The sequence below is a fragment of the Apteryx rowi genome, unplaced genomic scaffold (genome assembly GCF_003343035.1).
Source record: "Apteryx rowi isolate R43461 unplaced genomic scaffold, aptRow1 scaffold_272, whole genome shotgun sequence".
Taxonomy (NCBI): Eukaryota; Metazoa; Chordata; class Aves; order Apterygiformes; family Apterygidae; genus Apteryx; species Apteryx rowi.
The window spans coordinates 1,157,737-1,170,352 of record NW_020449108.1 but is presented as its reverse complement, the minus strand read 5'-3'; the positions used below and the strand labels follow the sequence as shown (position 1 = coordinate 1,170,352).

Sequence of the window (12,616 nt, the reverse complement as noted above, 5' to 3'; positions counted from 1 at the left end):
AGCATTTTCATTTTTTCTTCACAGAATTTCTTTCTTGTTATTTTAGTAACTGTATTGAGGACATAAGCATGACCCTGGGAATAAAGCTTTATGGTTAACCTCCTCACTGTGGGTAAGAAAAACAGCCTTCATAAGCTGTTACCAGTTAAGGCAGATGTTTGCTTCATCTGTGAATAAATTAGTGAATGTTTTTTACTTGAATCTTTGTTCTTGGCAGTGCTGTTTGCATTCTTGTGTGTTCTTTTTTTTTTCTTTATTCTCTAGAAAGTGTTTTAAATTTTTACATTAACTTTTAATAAAGACTGCACCCATGACCATCTAAAAGAAATGCACAGATTGACAAATATCCTTGCATGCTAGCATGTGTTCTAAAGTAATTAATTAACTTTATATCTTAAGGGCATTTTTATTGTTCTAGGAAAGATGGCAAAATAAGGTGTTACCACTGTATTTTGCCTTCTGTAATATACTTTCAGACCTTTCCTCACTGTTGTATCCCTGCCACATTACAGTTATGGGCATAACATATAGGTAAAGAGCAGCTTTTTGTTTAATGTTTTTTCTCTGGGACCATAAAACAAAAATGACGTCTTTTTAATACAAGCTATACTTCAGGACAATCTTGCATAAAAAAACACAAAAGATGCCAACTGCTGACTGAAAGTCTCCATTGCTAACCAAGATGAAGAGAGTACTTGAAAGTTACTTCAGATTTCCAAATAAAATACACAAATGAGTCTTTGGAACATAAATTAGAATATYTGGATGTTCAGACTGTATCTGTTCAGACTGTGATCTACTCACACACTGATAAATTTACAGACATAAAAAGCCATCCATTTGTTTAGGCATCAAACTAACTTTCACTAAAATCAATAGAAAAATCTTTGCTTGGCTTTGATGTGAACAGGACCAAATCTTTCACATACATATTGATCCTATACTTTCAGATATTTTTGGCTTACATTTTCCATTCCTCCTTTTCTCAGATTCTGCCCTCCCCATCCGGCTGGCCAATTTCTGAATGATTTAAAATCTCCATAAAGTGTTTATAATGGCCTCTTACTATGATAGCTAAGATGATATTTCACTCCCTAAATTGGATATTAATTGACTTTCTGTGTTTGGAGATTAAATGTGGCTTAGAATGGCTTTAGTAAACTAAAGCTTGACTAATGCAGCTACCTCATCAGGTTAAGAATGCCTGAGAAATACACTTGAAATAATTGCTTATTACTGATATTGAAAGAGGCAGCAAATGCCTTTAAAATGAATGTTACATTTATTCATCTGCAAATTTTCATGTGAAGGAAAGTTTCATGTATCTTTTTTCATGTTTTCCTTCTTAAAAGTTTCTTGGCCTAATTAGCAGTTGGCTTTACTGAATTAGCTGTGAATTTGACCAGTCAGTTCTTTGCAGATTCCACGTGGAATGGGATCACAGAATTTCTTCTTCTTATTTTAGGTGATACTAAAATTAAGAAAAGCAGCATGGGAGCATTAAGTTAACATAATCTAATGGAGAAAGAGGTAAACTGAACAGGAAGATGCAGACAAGGCTCCTCTCTTTCCTGCCAGTGTTTTATTTTTCAGTTGAACTATTTTATTTTGAAAAATATCCAGACTGAAAACACCAAATCTGTACTGTCCCAATTTATATCTGAATTTGGCTCACTTTTAGCAGACATAAAAAGTTACCTGCATATTCAGATTCTTGTAGAGGTTTGGCAGGAAGAATTCTCAGAGCATGAATAGCCTCCAGAGTGGAACTACTTACAGTCTCATAATCCCCTTCCTCCTCCTGAGATATTTTGGAGGAAGATTTTAACTCATCGCTGCCCTTTCTTGACAAATCTTTGCTCTGGATAGAAGAAAAGAGATACACAGATAATACAAATAAATTTAAGTCCAAGATTAATTTCAGATTTGGAAATAGTTAATAACCAGAACCAGACATTTTGGTGCACAGGAAATTTTCTGATGGAGATTGAGAGGTTGGAAAGTAGGTGAGCAAGTGTTTTGAGGATCTAAATTTTAGACTTGGATTCATAAAATAGCCATTTGGGAGACGGATTAGGTCTCTCTGTGAATCTGGCCTGTCACCACTCTTCAAAATACAATCCAGTGTGTTTAATTTTTTCATCAGTGCAGACATTTCAAACTATGCCATTCATTACAATATCATCTATGTGGTACTTGTATTGTACTGACTGTTTACATATGCTGCTTGCAAGAGTGTGTATATATATATATATATATATATATAAATAATAACCAGCTCATCATGCATGTCATGTTTTAAAATAAAAACATACACTGTTTTTGTGAATTAATCTTTAGAATTTGCATCCTGAGTGGTTTGCTAGCAAATTTGCAATCCAAGTGAGCAAGAGAGCAAGTATATATTGAACAGTAACATTCACACAACACAGTGCTGAGAGTGACTCCAGATGGCGCTGAGTGACTCAGGATGTCTCTGGATGTGTCTACCCCATTGTACTGTTTGTTACAGATTTTTTCTGGAGTCCTGCTCCACCTTTCAGACTCCCTGTTTATATGCTGGAACACACCTGCTGGCTTCCTTTGGGAGGACACGTGCGTGAACAGCACCGAGCTGAAATTACTAGGACGTGAACCCAACTGAGGATACTCCAGCAATCTTTGTAAGTAGCATTTTGCTACCAGAGACAGTATAGGTGCATCCATCGACTCAATCTCACTCAGCATATCTGGATCTTCTCTGATTTTTGTTTTAATCTGTTCTTGAATTCACTAGTAGCAGGAAATCAATAGCTTCCCAAGGTGTCTTCTTCCATGAGTTAACTACCTTTTCAGTTAATGCTTTTGTTTTTCTTTAAGTGCTACAAATGAAACCAATTTGTATTACCATCCAAGGGCACTAAAAACAATTGATTACCACTTCATTTCAGTGTTTACCATGTTTAATTCCTGTAATTATATTTCCTTGTAGCCTTCTCACTCCTTGGCTAAATAGGAACAATTCTTTAAAGCTTTTCTGACTTGTCAGCCTCTGCAAAGGATTTTGAACCTCTTATTCTCAGTGTTTCTCTCCTCTGTATTCTCTCCTGTTTGTACACATCTTTATTAAAACATCAAACCTTAAAGTGGATAGAAAATTTCAGTGAAATCTTCCCAGCACCGAATCTTAACCTCCAGGGGTTACATACAGTGTTCTTGACAGTTCTTGACAGTGTTCTTGACAGGGTGAGGTTTGCCGTTTTGTAGCAGCACACATTATATAAAAATAGCACCATACCCTAGACAGACCACTGCAGGATACTTGGATTTGCAGGGTATTCTGCTGGATATCTCATTCCAGTTTGGTAGCAAATTGTTGTTAACCGGACTGAGTGTGGATATGTTTTCAATCAGTTGTGCAAACACTTTGCACAATTTTATCTAGACCAGGTTTCCATAGTTGCTTATGAGACTGTCTTCTGGGAAATGTCAAAAACCTAAAAAAATCAAGATATATCACATCTACTGTTTTCCTTCTCTCCACTATGCCAATATTTCTACCAAGAAAGAAATTATGTTGGTTTGATAAGCTGTTCTTCATGTTCAGGATAACATTTTTTTTCTTAATCAGAGTTATTATTCCAAAAAATCCTTTCAAATTGACTTTCTTTAATAGGCTCGCCATGTATCCAGTGTACCTTTAGGGTCTGCTTTCCTTCTTGTAAGAAACTGAGGTCACCTTTGCCCTTCTCCATTTTTTGTTAGGAACTCATGACTCCTTGGAGAGTTCCCAAAGATAATCAATTAATAGCTCAGAAATTACTTCAACTACCTCCTTAAGTGCTTTAGAATAAATAAACATTCTCTCAATTCTTCTTTCCCTTCCCTGGTCTGTGCTATTACTGCCTTCTAGTTGATATTAATTGCATATAGCATCTGATCGCAATTAAACTTCCTATGAAACCTGATGCAGCCAAAGCATTGATTCTATCAACCTTCTTCAGTCATCCTTTATTTGTTCAGCTTCAGTTAAGCAACAGACCTGCACTTTATTTTCATCTTTCTCTGACTTGTAATGCATTTGTAGAGTCTTTTCTTGTATCTCTTGATAGCTGACACTCAAAATCAGCTTTCAGATACAAATGAGAAGTTGTTGAAAAGTTTACTGTTACTTTTTCAGCTTTCATTAACATTGTGTACATATTAAACCTCCAGATTTATGACTTATTTACTTGTTCACCTTGACTCCTCTTAATTTCACACTGATCTTGTGATAAGGGGGTACTTTAGATTTGGACCATAAATGGATAATTAGCTAGTGTGTGGATCACTTCCCTAATCTAGCTCCCACTAAAACAAAGTAAAAGTTCTTATATATACTTAAAAAATTCTCATGCTCTATTTTACATTAACAAACTGTGAGATTTACATTTTCTGTTACCAGCATTATAGCTGAGATGATATTAACACACATGTGAAATGAAAGAAAAGTAAAATTTTAGGAAAACAGTATGATACTTACAAAACTATATGTACTAGCAGGAATATTTCTTCTCTTGTTTTCTATATAAAATGAAGGAAAAATGACAGCAGATGTCATTCTGTAGAAAACGATACAATAACTAATAGTTTATATAAAGGAATAGAAATCAGTGAACTGCACAGTATTTTACAGATAAGGAATTGAAACAAAGGAGATGAGGCAAATCCATTGATGAATGTTACCTATACAATGCACAAGGAAGTAGCTATCTGGAAATGGGATTGACAGCCACAGTCCACCGAAAATACTCAGAGAAGGATGTGTTTGAACTCCTATCTCTCTTCCGAGTTTAGCTGCCTAGCTCAGAATTGTAAATGTTTATCCATGTGAGCTTGTGAATCTTGGCCTGAAAATCCCTCTTAAGAATAGAAACATATATTGTTCCTTTAGCAGTAGGATACCATCTGACTTTCTGATTTCAAGACTGAACTGGAAGAGGAGTTATGCTGATGTCTTTTCTGTTACAGCATAGCACTTGGAGCACTTGCCCAGGAAATGGGAGTCATGGTTTCAGTTTAAGAAGCTCCAAATCTGTATTTCCCAAAACCAAGAATATTCCAATTATACCAGGCTATAAGCTATTCTAGCTGGTGGCTGCCAATGGCAGTTGTATCATGGTATAGCTAAGAAAGCATGAGTTACAGGGCCAAAGATCTGGTGAACGAGAGAGCACACTGACTTGAGAACAGAGTCACAAATTCTGCCCTTAATCTGATTTACACATTTAATCCAGTGATTGTGTCCTTCCCCAGTAAGTACTTTTGTCTGGACTGTTGTAACAATCCTTGCTTAGCCTGTCTTTAGCCATCCATGTCTATGTAGCCATGGATGCAAGCCTTTATCTTGCATCCATGGCTACATAATAGCCTGCTTCTGCGAAGCCTAGCCTATAAGCATATAATTACAGCATGCTGTAATTCTCACAGGGAAGGGAGAACTGTGGACAGAAACCCTTTTGTGCTGAGGAGGGAGCTGAAACCAGACCCACTACATGCACAGGTGTTCTACCCTGTGTTAGTATGTGAATGACAGGCACCCCATGACCCTCCCTTTGAGCTGTGTTTTCAAAGAAAGTACTCTTGACTTAAATTTGTCACTATTGTTAAGTTCTCAGTAGTGCATGATCCTGGCATTGCAGAGTTTTGTACGGCCCAGCAGATGGCATTGAATGTTCATTTATATTGTACATGTAGTACTGTTATTTCTACTCAGAAAGTTATTCACACGGGGGAGAATTATTCATGCAAACTAGCTGTCTGATTTTCTGTTTAGTTATGCTGGTGCAGATCACAAGTAAACCCAGTTAAATCAATGGCATTAAAGAGGAAAACTGATGCAGATGAGAGTGTAATTAGATAGTATCAATATAATGATGAGAAAATGCAGTCAGTGTCTTTAAGTTGTAGCCTTTTTACGTCTGTTAATAAAAAATGGGTTACTCCATACTCCACAACAGGAAATATGTATCAGTGGTAAACAACAGCTCTATTAGCCATACATTTCATAGCTTAATGCTAAAAGTGGACTGTTTGACACAAGCCTTTGGGATGATTTATTGATATCCGATATCAATATATAATTTTATGTCCAGGTTACTCTATACTCTACTCTGTTATTCAGGGATGACCAGAGTTTGGAGGCACTGCAGCCTTTCCTCTCCCTTGCTGTTGAGAACACGTTCTTTACACAATGAGTGAAGAGAGAAGTGGAGTTGAGACTATCCTGCAGGCAATTCCTTTATATGAGGTAAATTCCCAAATACTTGTTTTCTTCTAGCTGAGGAGTGCAAAGCAGACAGAAACTGCTCCTCCTGTTATTAAAGGATGACATTTTGGTAGCAAAGATGAATATTTGTTTCTGTTAGCTATGCAATATATGTTGGGCCTTCAGAATGAAAAGTGCTGAGAACCATCTGGGTGGTGGAAGACTGTTGAAGAGACTCACCACTTGAGGGGAGATCATTTCTGCTATTTACTATTTATATTGCCCTGGAACTCTCAATTTCCTGTCTTCCTTTGTGGTTGTTGTTGCACAGGGATAAAACAGGACAGATTCTTTGTGCCAAGTAGTTTACAATCAGTTGGATCATCTATCATGACTTTTTTTCACCACAAGCTAAAGATTTACAGCTGGCAGGAATCAGAGTTTCCTCAAGCTATAGAGACTGATCATATCTTATTCAGTCTTAAAATTTCTTATTGCCTTGCTACATCCTCTGTGAAATTAAGTGTTGTAGTATATCAGTTATAACAATAATAAGGTGTTATATTTTTATGACATATGTGTGGGTGTGTTTTCTGTCAGTTGACAGAGAATGCCTGATGTCAAAGGACAACGGGAAAGTAATGAATTTTTCTTTAATCTACAATGGAATAAAAGTGTGTGCATTTTGTGGCAACCTTGCTTGTCTTTCATAATGACCTAAAACGATTCTGTGCAAAAGGGCATGAAAACCTAATGTCAGAAACACATCCCTTATTTAAATGAGAAGGCAGAAGCTAAATCTGTTCCCATAGACTTCAGTGAGCCTATGAACGTGCTGTGGTTTTTTTAGTCACTATTTGTGGTGTTCCAGACAGTTACAGACGGTGATAAAGTGTTGTCGGTTATGTTTTAATAAACCTTGTTCTACTTGCAGGGTGTCTCCAAACCCGTTTGATAAGAGAAAAAAAAAAAAAGAAAAGAGGCTGGAAATGTTGCAAGGAAGAATCTGCACAGAAATTTTCAATCATTTTTTCCTATTTGGTCCAAAAGTACTGTCTAAAAAGCCTGTCTTGTTAAGTATATTGGCATTTCCCTCTGGCCTCTAGAGGGATAAGTAGGATAAGTAGAACCTTCATAAATTATATAGGTTTAATTCCAGGGTCAAGCAAAAGACTAGGCAGGCTTCTCTTCAGAGACTTTGAAAAAGTTATGTGAATAAATATCAGTTGTGGTAAGCTTTTGTGATATGGCTCCTTATCTATAGACAATAAAAGATTTCCAGTAAGATAACTGTTGGGTTTTATTTTAGCAGAACTGGATGTTTTCAGCCCTAAATTTATTTCTTCTGTATTATCCTGATATTGAATACATTTAAGCAAACTTCACATAGCACAATAAACATATGGTATATCAAACAGGCTTATCTGGCTAGTAGTACCCCTATTTAGTTAAGTATTTTTATATGCTTTGCATTAAATATCTCTTTTAATTCAGTTAAAAGTTGTGGAATACAATATCAATTTCCACTGACTTGAATAAGAGCAGTGTTTTACTTATTAAACCAGTGGGATTTAAACACATGCCTAATACTAACCATAATCTGTTGTGGAATCAGAGTTAGAGATCATATGTTATTGTCCTATGGTTTTGGAACTACAAACAAAATGTTTTAAAAGTGGGGAGTCCTTTGTGTGGAAGCATAGGGAAATGGAAAGCTCCCTCAATTGTTTTCTAGATGTGATCAGCCAATTTATTCAAAATGTAATGCTTTCCATCTCCAGCAAGGGGATGATTTATTGATGGTTTTTTGTAGTGTATAACATCGTGAAGTCAAAAATTGTTTGGGCACTCTGGAAGTAAACAGATTTTTGCTTTCTTTATTAGTGGGTATCCAAGAAGTTAGTTTTCCTTTTTTCTTATAATTCATTTTAATTTTTATAATCTTGGAATATTCTGATTCTTCATTCCTTAAATATTACAAACTATCACAGATGCTGAGTAATAAGTATGGTAAAAAGACATATTATAATGCTTCATATTTTAATACAGAAAGATTTTTACCTTTTGGATTTAATTCCAGATTCATTGCTGCACATATATTTGGGCAAGATCTAAATACATAAAAAAGAAAAAAAAATACATGTAAATATTAGAAATTGCCATTGTTCTATGAAACTTTTCCAAGAGACTAAAATGAGGGAAAGCTGCAAGGGTAATAGTTTAAATTTGAAAATAATGTCAGACATGGTAATCTGACAATTTTGGGTTGAACCTTATGATTTTATTCACTTTCTGCCCAAAATTTGGTACAGTTTGGGTCTACTGATTTTGCAAATATGTATTAAATAAACTTTACAGGTAAATATTGTAACAGCCTTATCGATGCTTTAGCATATTTGATAAAATGTTGCAGGGATGAATTTGCTTAGGGAGGTAAGAGCTAAAGCTCCTTTTAGTATGCAGCTGTGCCACTATGCACTGCTCCCTTCCCACTCCACCAACCCTTATAGGTATCATGGTTTCCCTCAAGCCCGAAGGTGGTATTCTTTCCTCCTGTTATTACTGAGCCATACAAAATACAGGCCAGTTGGATGCTGATATACGAGTGTGGAAGAGGCACACAAACAGGTCTTGACCTGCGTGATGTCCTGCATGATGGTTCTCTCACCATCACCCTCTTTACCCCCTGGACCTTAGATCTTTATCAGCCTGTCCAGCAACACATATGGCTCATTGTAGCAAGTGAACACATACTTACTATTCAGAAACAACAACAAGAAATAATTTTCAACAAAGATGCAGTCAGGGACTGCATTAGTACTACATTTATGCACGTTTATTTTACCTAGCATCGGAGAATCTACCCTCAGAAAATGCAAAGTCTGTAAAGTATCAGGTCAAATCTTTGGACTTCAAATGCCTCGTTCTTAGAATTATAAAATTATTTAGGTTAGTACCAACTTTTGAACAAAGAGTGAAGCTCGTGGTTTCCTGTTCAGTGAGCAGTCTCTAAACCACACGAGAGTCATCTAGTCTTTCATTGCGCACTGCTTAGAGCACAGACACATCCATAATAAAAAATTTTTTGAAGTTACTTATCAATGCTTTAAAAAGGAATTTATTTACTTACCTATTTTTTGGCAAAGTTATCTTCCTGCTGTTTGACTCTTTTAGGCGCTCTACTATTGTTTTCCTGTTAACGCTGATAAAATTGAACGAAGTTTATTGTTAGCAAGCAGCAATAAGTGGAAAAGAAATTTGAGTGGGAGCAATATGAATTCTGGGAAACACATATATGCAAATTACTTCCTTCTTCTCTACCTCAAAACTTTCTAACTTCTGTATAGTATGCTGATTTTCTTGTTTTTAACTATTTGAAACAAAACAGTTTCCTGCAGAGAGAAAGGTTAGAAACTGAATTCCTACATCCAGTGTTTTATTTTCTTGGAGCATGGTGCTTACTAAACTCTTGTATAACTGAATGGAATTAAAACCCACAGGCAACTATCCAAGATCTCTACTACTAGTAAAACACTTGCAAAACAGCAACAATGTACGTATCAGACCAACAGGGATCTGTTCTCTTGGCCTTCTACTTCTAGTTGCTCTTAGGCCTCAGTTCGAAACGGATCTCCTTAATTCACTCATGTAAAAGAATACTGATCTCTAACTCATTTAAAGAAACACTGAGCAAATTCCACCTCTTAACCTTTGACCACCAGAGACTTCAGTGTTTGTTTGCAGCAAAAGACTTAGGATTATCTCACCAAGTAATTCCTAGAGATTGTAAAGATGGCCATGTTCTGTTGAGCAGTTTCACTTGGGCTTAGTCCTGCCTAACTCGCTCTAAATTCATAGATCCTATAATCAATGTTGCCAAATCAATTTTGATTTTTTTTTATAAACATGTCCCAAATCCTCTTTAGAAAAAAAAAATCCTTTAATCAATATTTGAATGTGCACATTGATAATGGATTTTTCTAATTGTCAGTGTGCAAATACTAACGGTCAAAAATGTGAAGATGCAAATTCTAGAGGACAAGAAGACTTGCAGCTGTGGAGTTAGCACCAGAGATATTTTGAACAGTTGCTGCAACTGTACAGAATTTTGGTTTAGCATATTTCTCAGGTTGCGAGTCAAGACCTTTAAAACCTTTGTGGTATTCCCCCAGCCACCAGAAGTATAAATGATTAAATCTATACTGCTGAAGTTCTCTCTTTGGAATACCAGAAATACAAAGAGATAACTGTCTCTATACTATTTATCATTCACATATAACCTTTTTTTCTTAGAGAATAATTCCATTCTTTGCAAAACTCAGTCCAGTTCCCCCTAAAGAAGTATTACAAATGCAAAAGCCTATTGCATATCATATATACAATGAACGTAATTTTTGTGTGTTTGAATTTACTGTATTCCTCCCCCACTCTTCTGTATGACTAAATTCCCAACATACATCTGAAAAGGACCTTCTGCAAATTCTCACTTGCCTGCAGCAAATAGTTCTAGTCTGTTTAATATGTTTTTTGTCTGCATGTGAGATCCAGCGCTGAGGTCCAGTGCTTCTTTTGCTGGCTACATCTGTAAGTTCTTCAGAACTGCATACATCCTAGTGGTAGCTAGTAGCATTAATGGCTCCGAAGAACAGGCTTTGACAGAAACTTTTCTGACTGTAAGGCCATTCTGCACTTTTGGGGTGATCTACATTGACAGAATCCCTACTTTGCCTAAGAAGATTACAAAAAGTCCTTTTCACCACTTTTGTTTTAAAATGTAGCTATACCATTTGTTAAGTCCCCATGCCTAACTATGTGCCAAAGAATTTTTCCTTCACAGGATTTTCTTCATTCTCTGGTCTACACTACAGCCATATTGCTCCCTCCTTTTGCAAAAGGGCAGGTCTTTCTATGCAATGTAAGACCCTTTCACCTCTTTTAACTTGAGGGGTATGTGGAATTTCATTTAATTGGTAATGATGTTTTCTAACTTGTCATCTGCGTTATTCATTCCAATTTTGATGTAAAAAAATCTGTGTCTGTGACAGAGCAGTTCAATGACACAAAGAGAGCAGCAATGCCTATTCAGCTCAAGACTCAAGTTACATTATGTATGACTAGAAAATATACTGAGGAGGAAATTTAGGGTAGCATTCATTTTAAGTTACCATTGACTAATATTTAACTGCAGACAAATTGTAATGGAACACTTACTGAAATACAGATGACATTTACCTTAATGTCAACTGAATTCATCTTGATGGTTCTGTTGTAACAAATGATGATTAACTGATGATGAAAGGGACATATAAAAATTTCTGTTCCAAAATCTTAAAATTTTCAAGAGTCATGAACCATTTTAAGAGTCATTAATCAATAGGCATATTTTAAGACACTTCACTTGAAAGTTTGTTTACTTCACAGCCTTTAAGGGGATCACTGATAGGGTAAATTTTACTTGTCAGGAATAAAAGGATCAGAATATGGCCATAACCAACAGCTGAAGTATAGCTGTTAAAAAAGAGAAAGGTCCTGTTTTCTGCTCCTCATTCCCTTTCTCTTTCCCTCTGTCTCAACAGTGAAATAACAATGAAAGTAGTATCATATTAAATAGCTCTCCTCTAACTGCAACACTTTACATGAAGTAGTTCAATGTTGCTTGATGCTTTGTTTAGTAGATTACTACTTTCTAAAGACCCTGTCACACGTGTCGAAATCTCCTTCATGAGAGATTGTAAATGACATCAATTGGCCCAAAGTATTCAGAAGCAATTCCCTATTGGTTAAACATTATTGTGGTTATTTGTTTTTGCAGTTACTTATTTTTGCAGTTACTTGAATATTTATTTGGTTTTGCAGAAATATAGACTAGATCCTCACTGTGCTAGATAATTCAAAAAAAACCATAAAATCAGTCCCAGTCCAAAGAATGCATAAAAAAAGAGAAAAGGGATAGATGCAACCAACAAATGGGGGACAATAAGCTGAAAAATGAAAAAAAAGTTTTGCTATGAAGAAAGGACTAAAATGTGAAGTATGCTTTCTTTGTGCTAAGAGAAGAGATCTGAAGGGGGACAGTCCTTAATTAGAAAATTTTAGGTATTATCAATCAGGTCCATGGAGAGAGAAAACAGCCTTTGTATCATTATTACTGTTGAAAGAGCTTAGTATTATATTTTACAGGATACTTAATACAGCCAGAGGATCCTACTATTTATCACTAGGATTATCCCAATCCATGGCTTAAAGTTATTTTCTCAGTAAATGTTTACCAGGGTGATTATTAAGGGATGCACTCCATAAATAAACAGCTTGTTTCCTGAATTGTGACTAAATGTGTTATGTGCACTGCATGTGGCAGTGTGATTAGATTTTGGGGGACTTTGCAAGCAC

The 12,616-nt window shown here is 35.9% G+C and overlaps 1 protein-coding gene and 1 long non-coding RNA gene across 2 annotated transcripts in view; one reads left to right on the top strand and one right to left on the bottom strand.

Moving 5' to 3' along the window:
- CLNK (cytokine dependent hematopoietic cell linker) overlaps positions 1–12,616 on the bottom strand; it is a 65,628-nt gene that overhangs the window by 29,120 nt on the left and 23,892 nt on the right. The window contains exons 3-6 of the mRNA XM_026068500.1: positions 9,357–9,428; positions 8,288–8,337; positions 4,502–4,542; positions 1,699–1,861 (exon numbers count right to left, since the gene is read on the bottom strand). Of these exons, the coding sequence (XP_025924285.1) occupies positions 1,699–1,861; positions 4,502–4,542; positions 8,288–8,337; positions 9,357–9,428 (326 nt within the window). The remainder of the gene's footprint in view (positions 1–1,698; positions 1,862–4,501; positions 4,543–8,287; positions 8,338–9,356; positions 9,429–12,616) is intronic.
- On the top strand, positions 51–7,310 carry LOC112967385. Its single transcript, XR_003253954.1, has 4 exons — positions 51–112; positions 2,513–2,663; positions 6,143–6,268; positions 7,161–7,310. It is a non-coding gene; the product is annotated as an uncharacterized LOC112967385 (long non-coding RNA).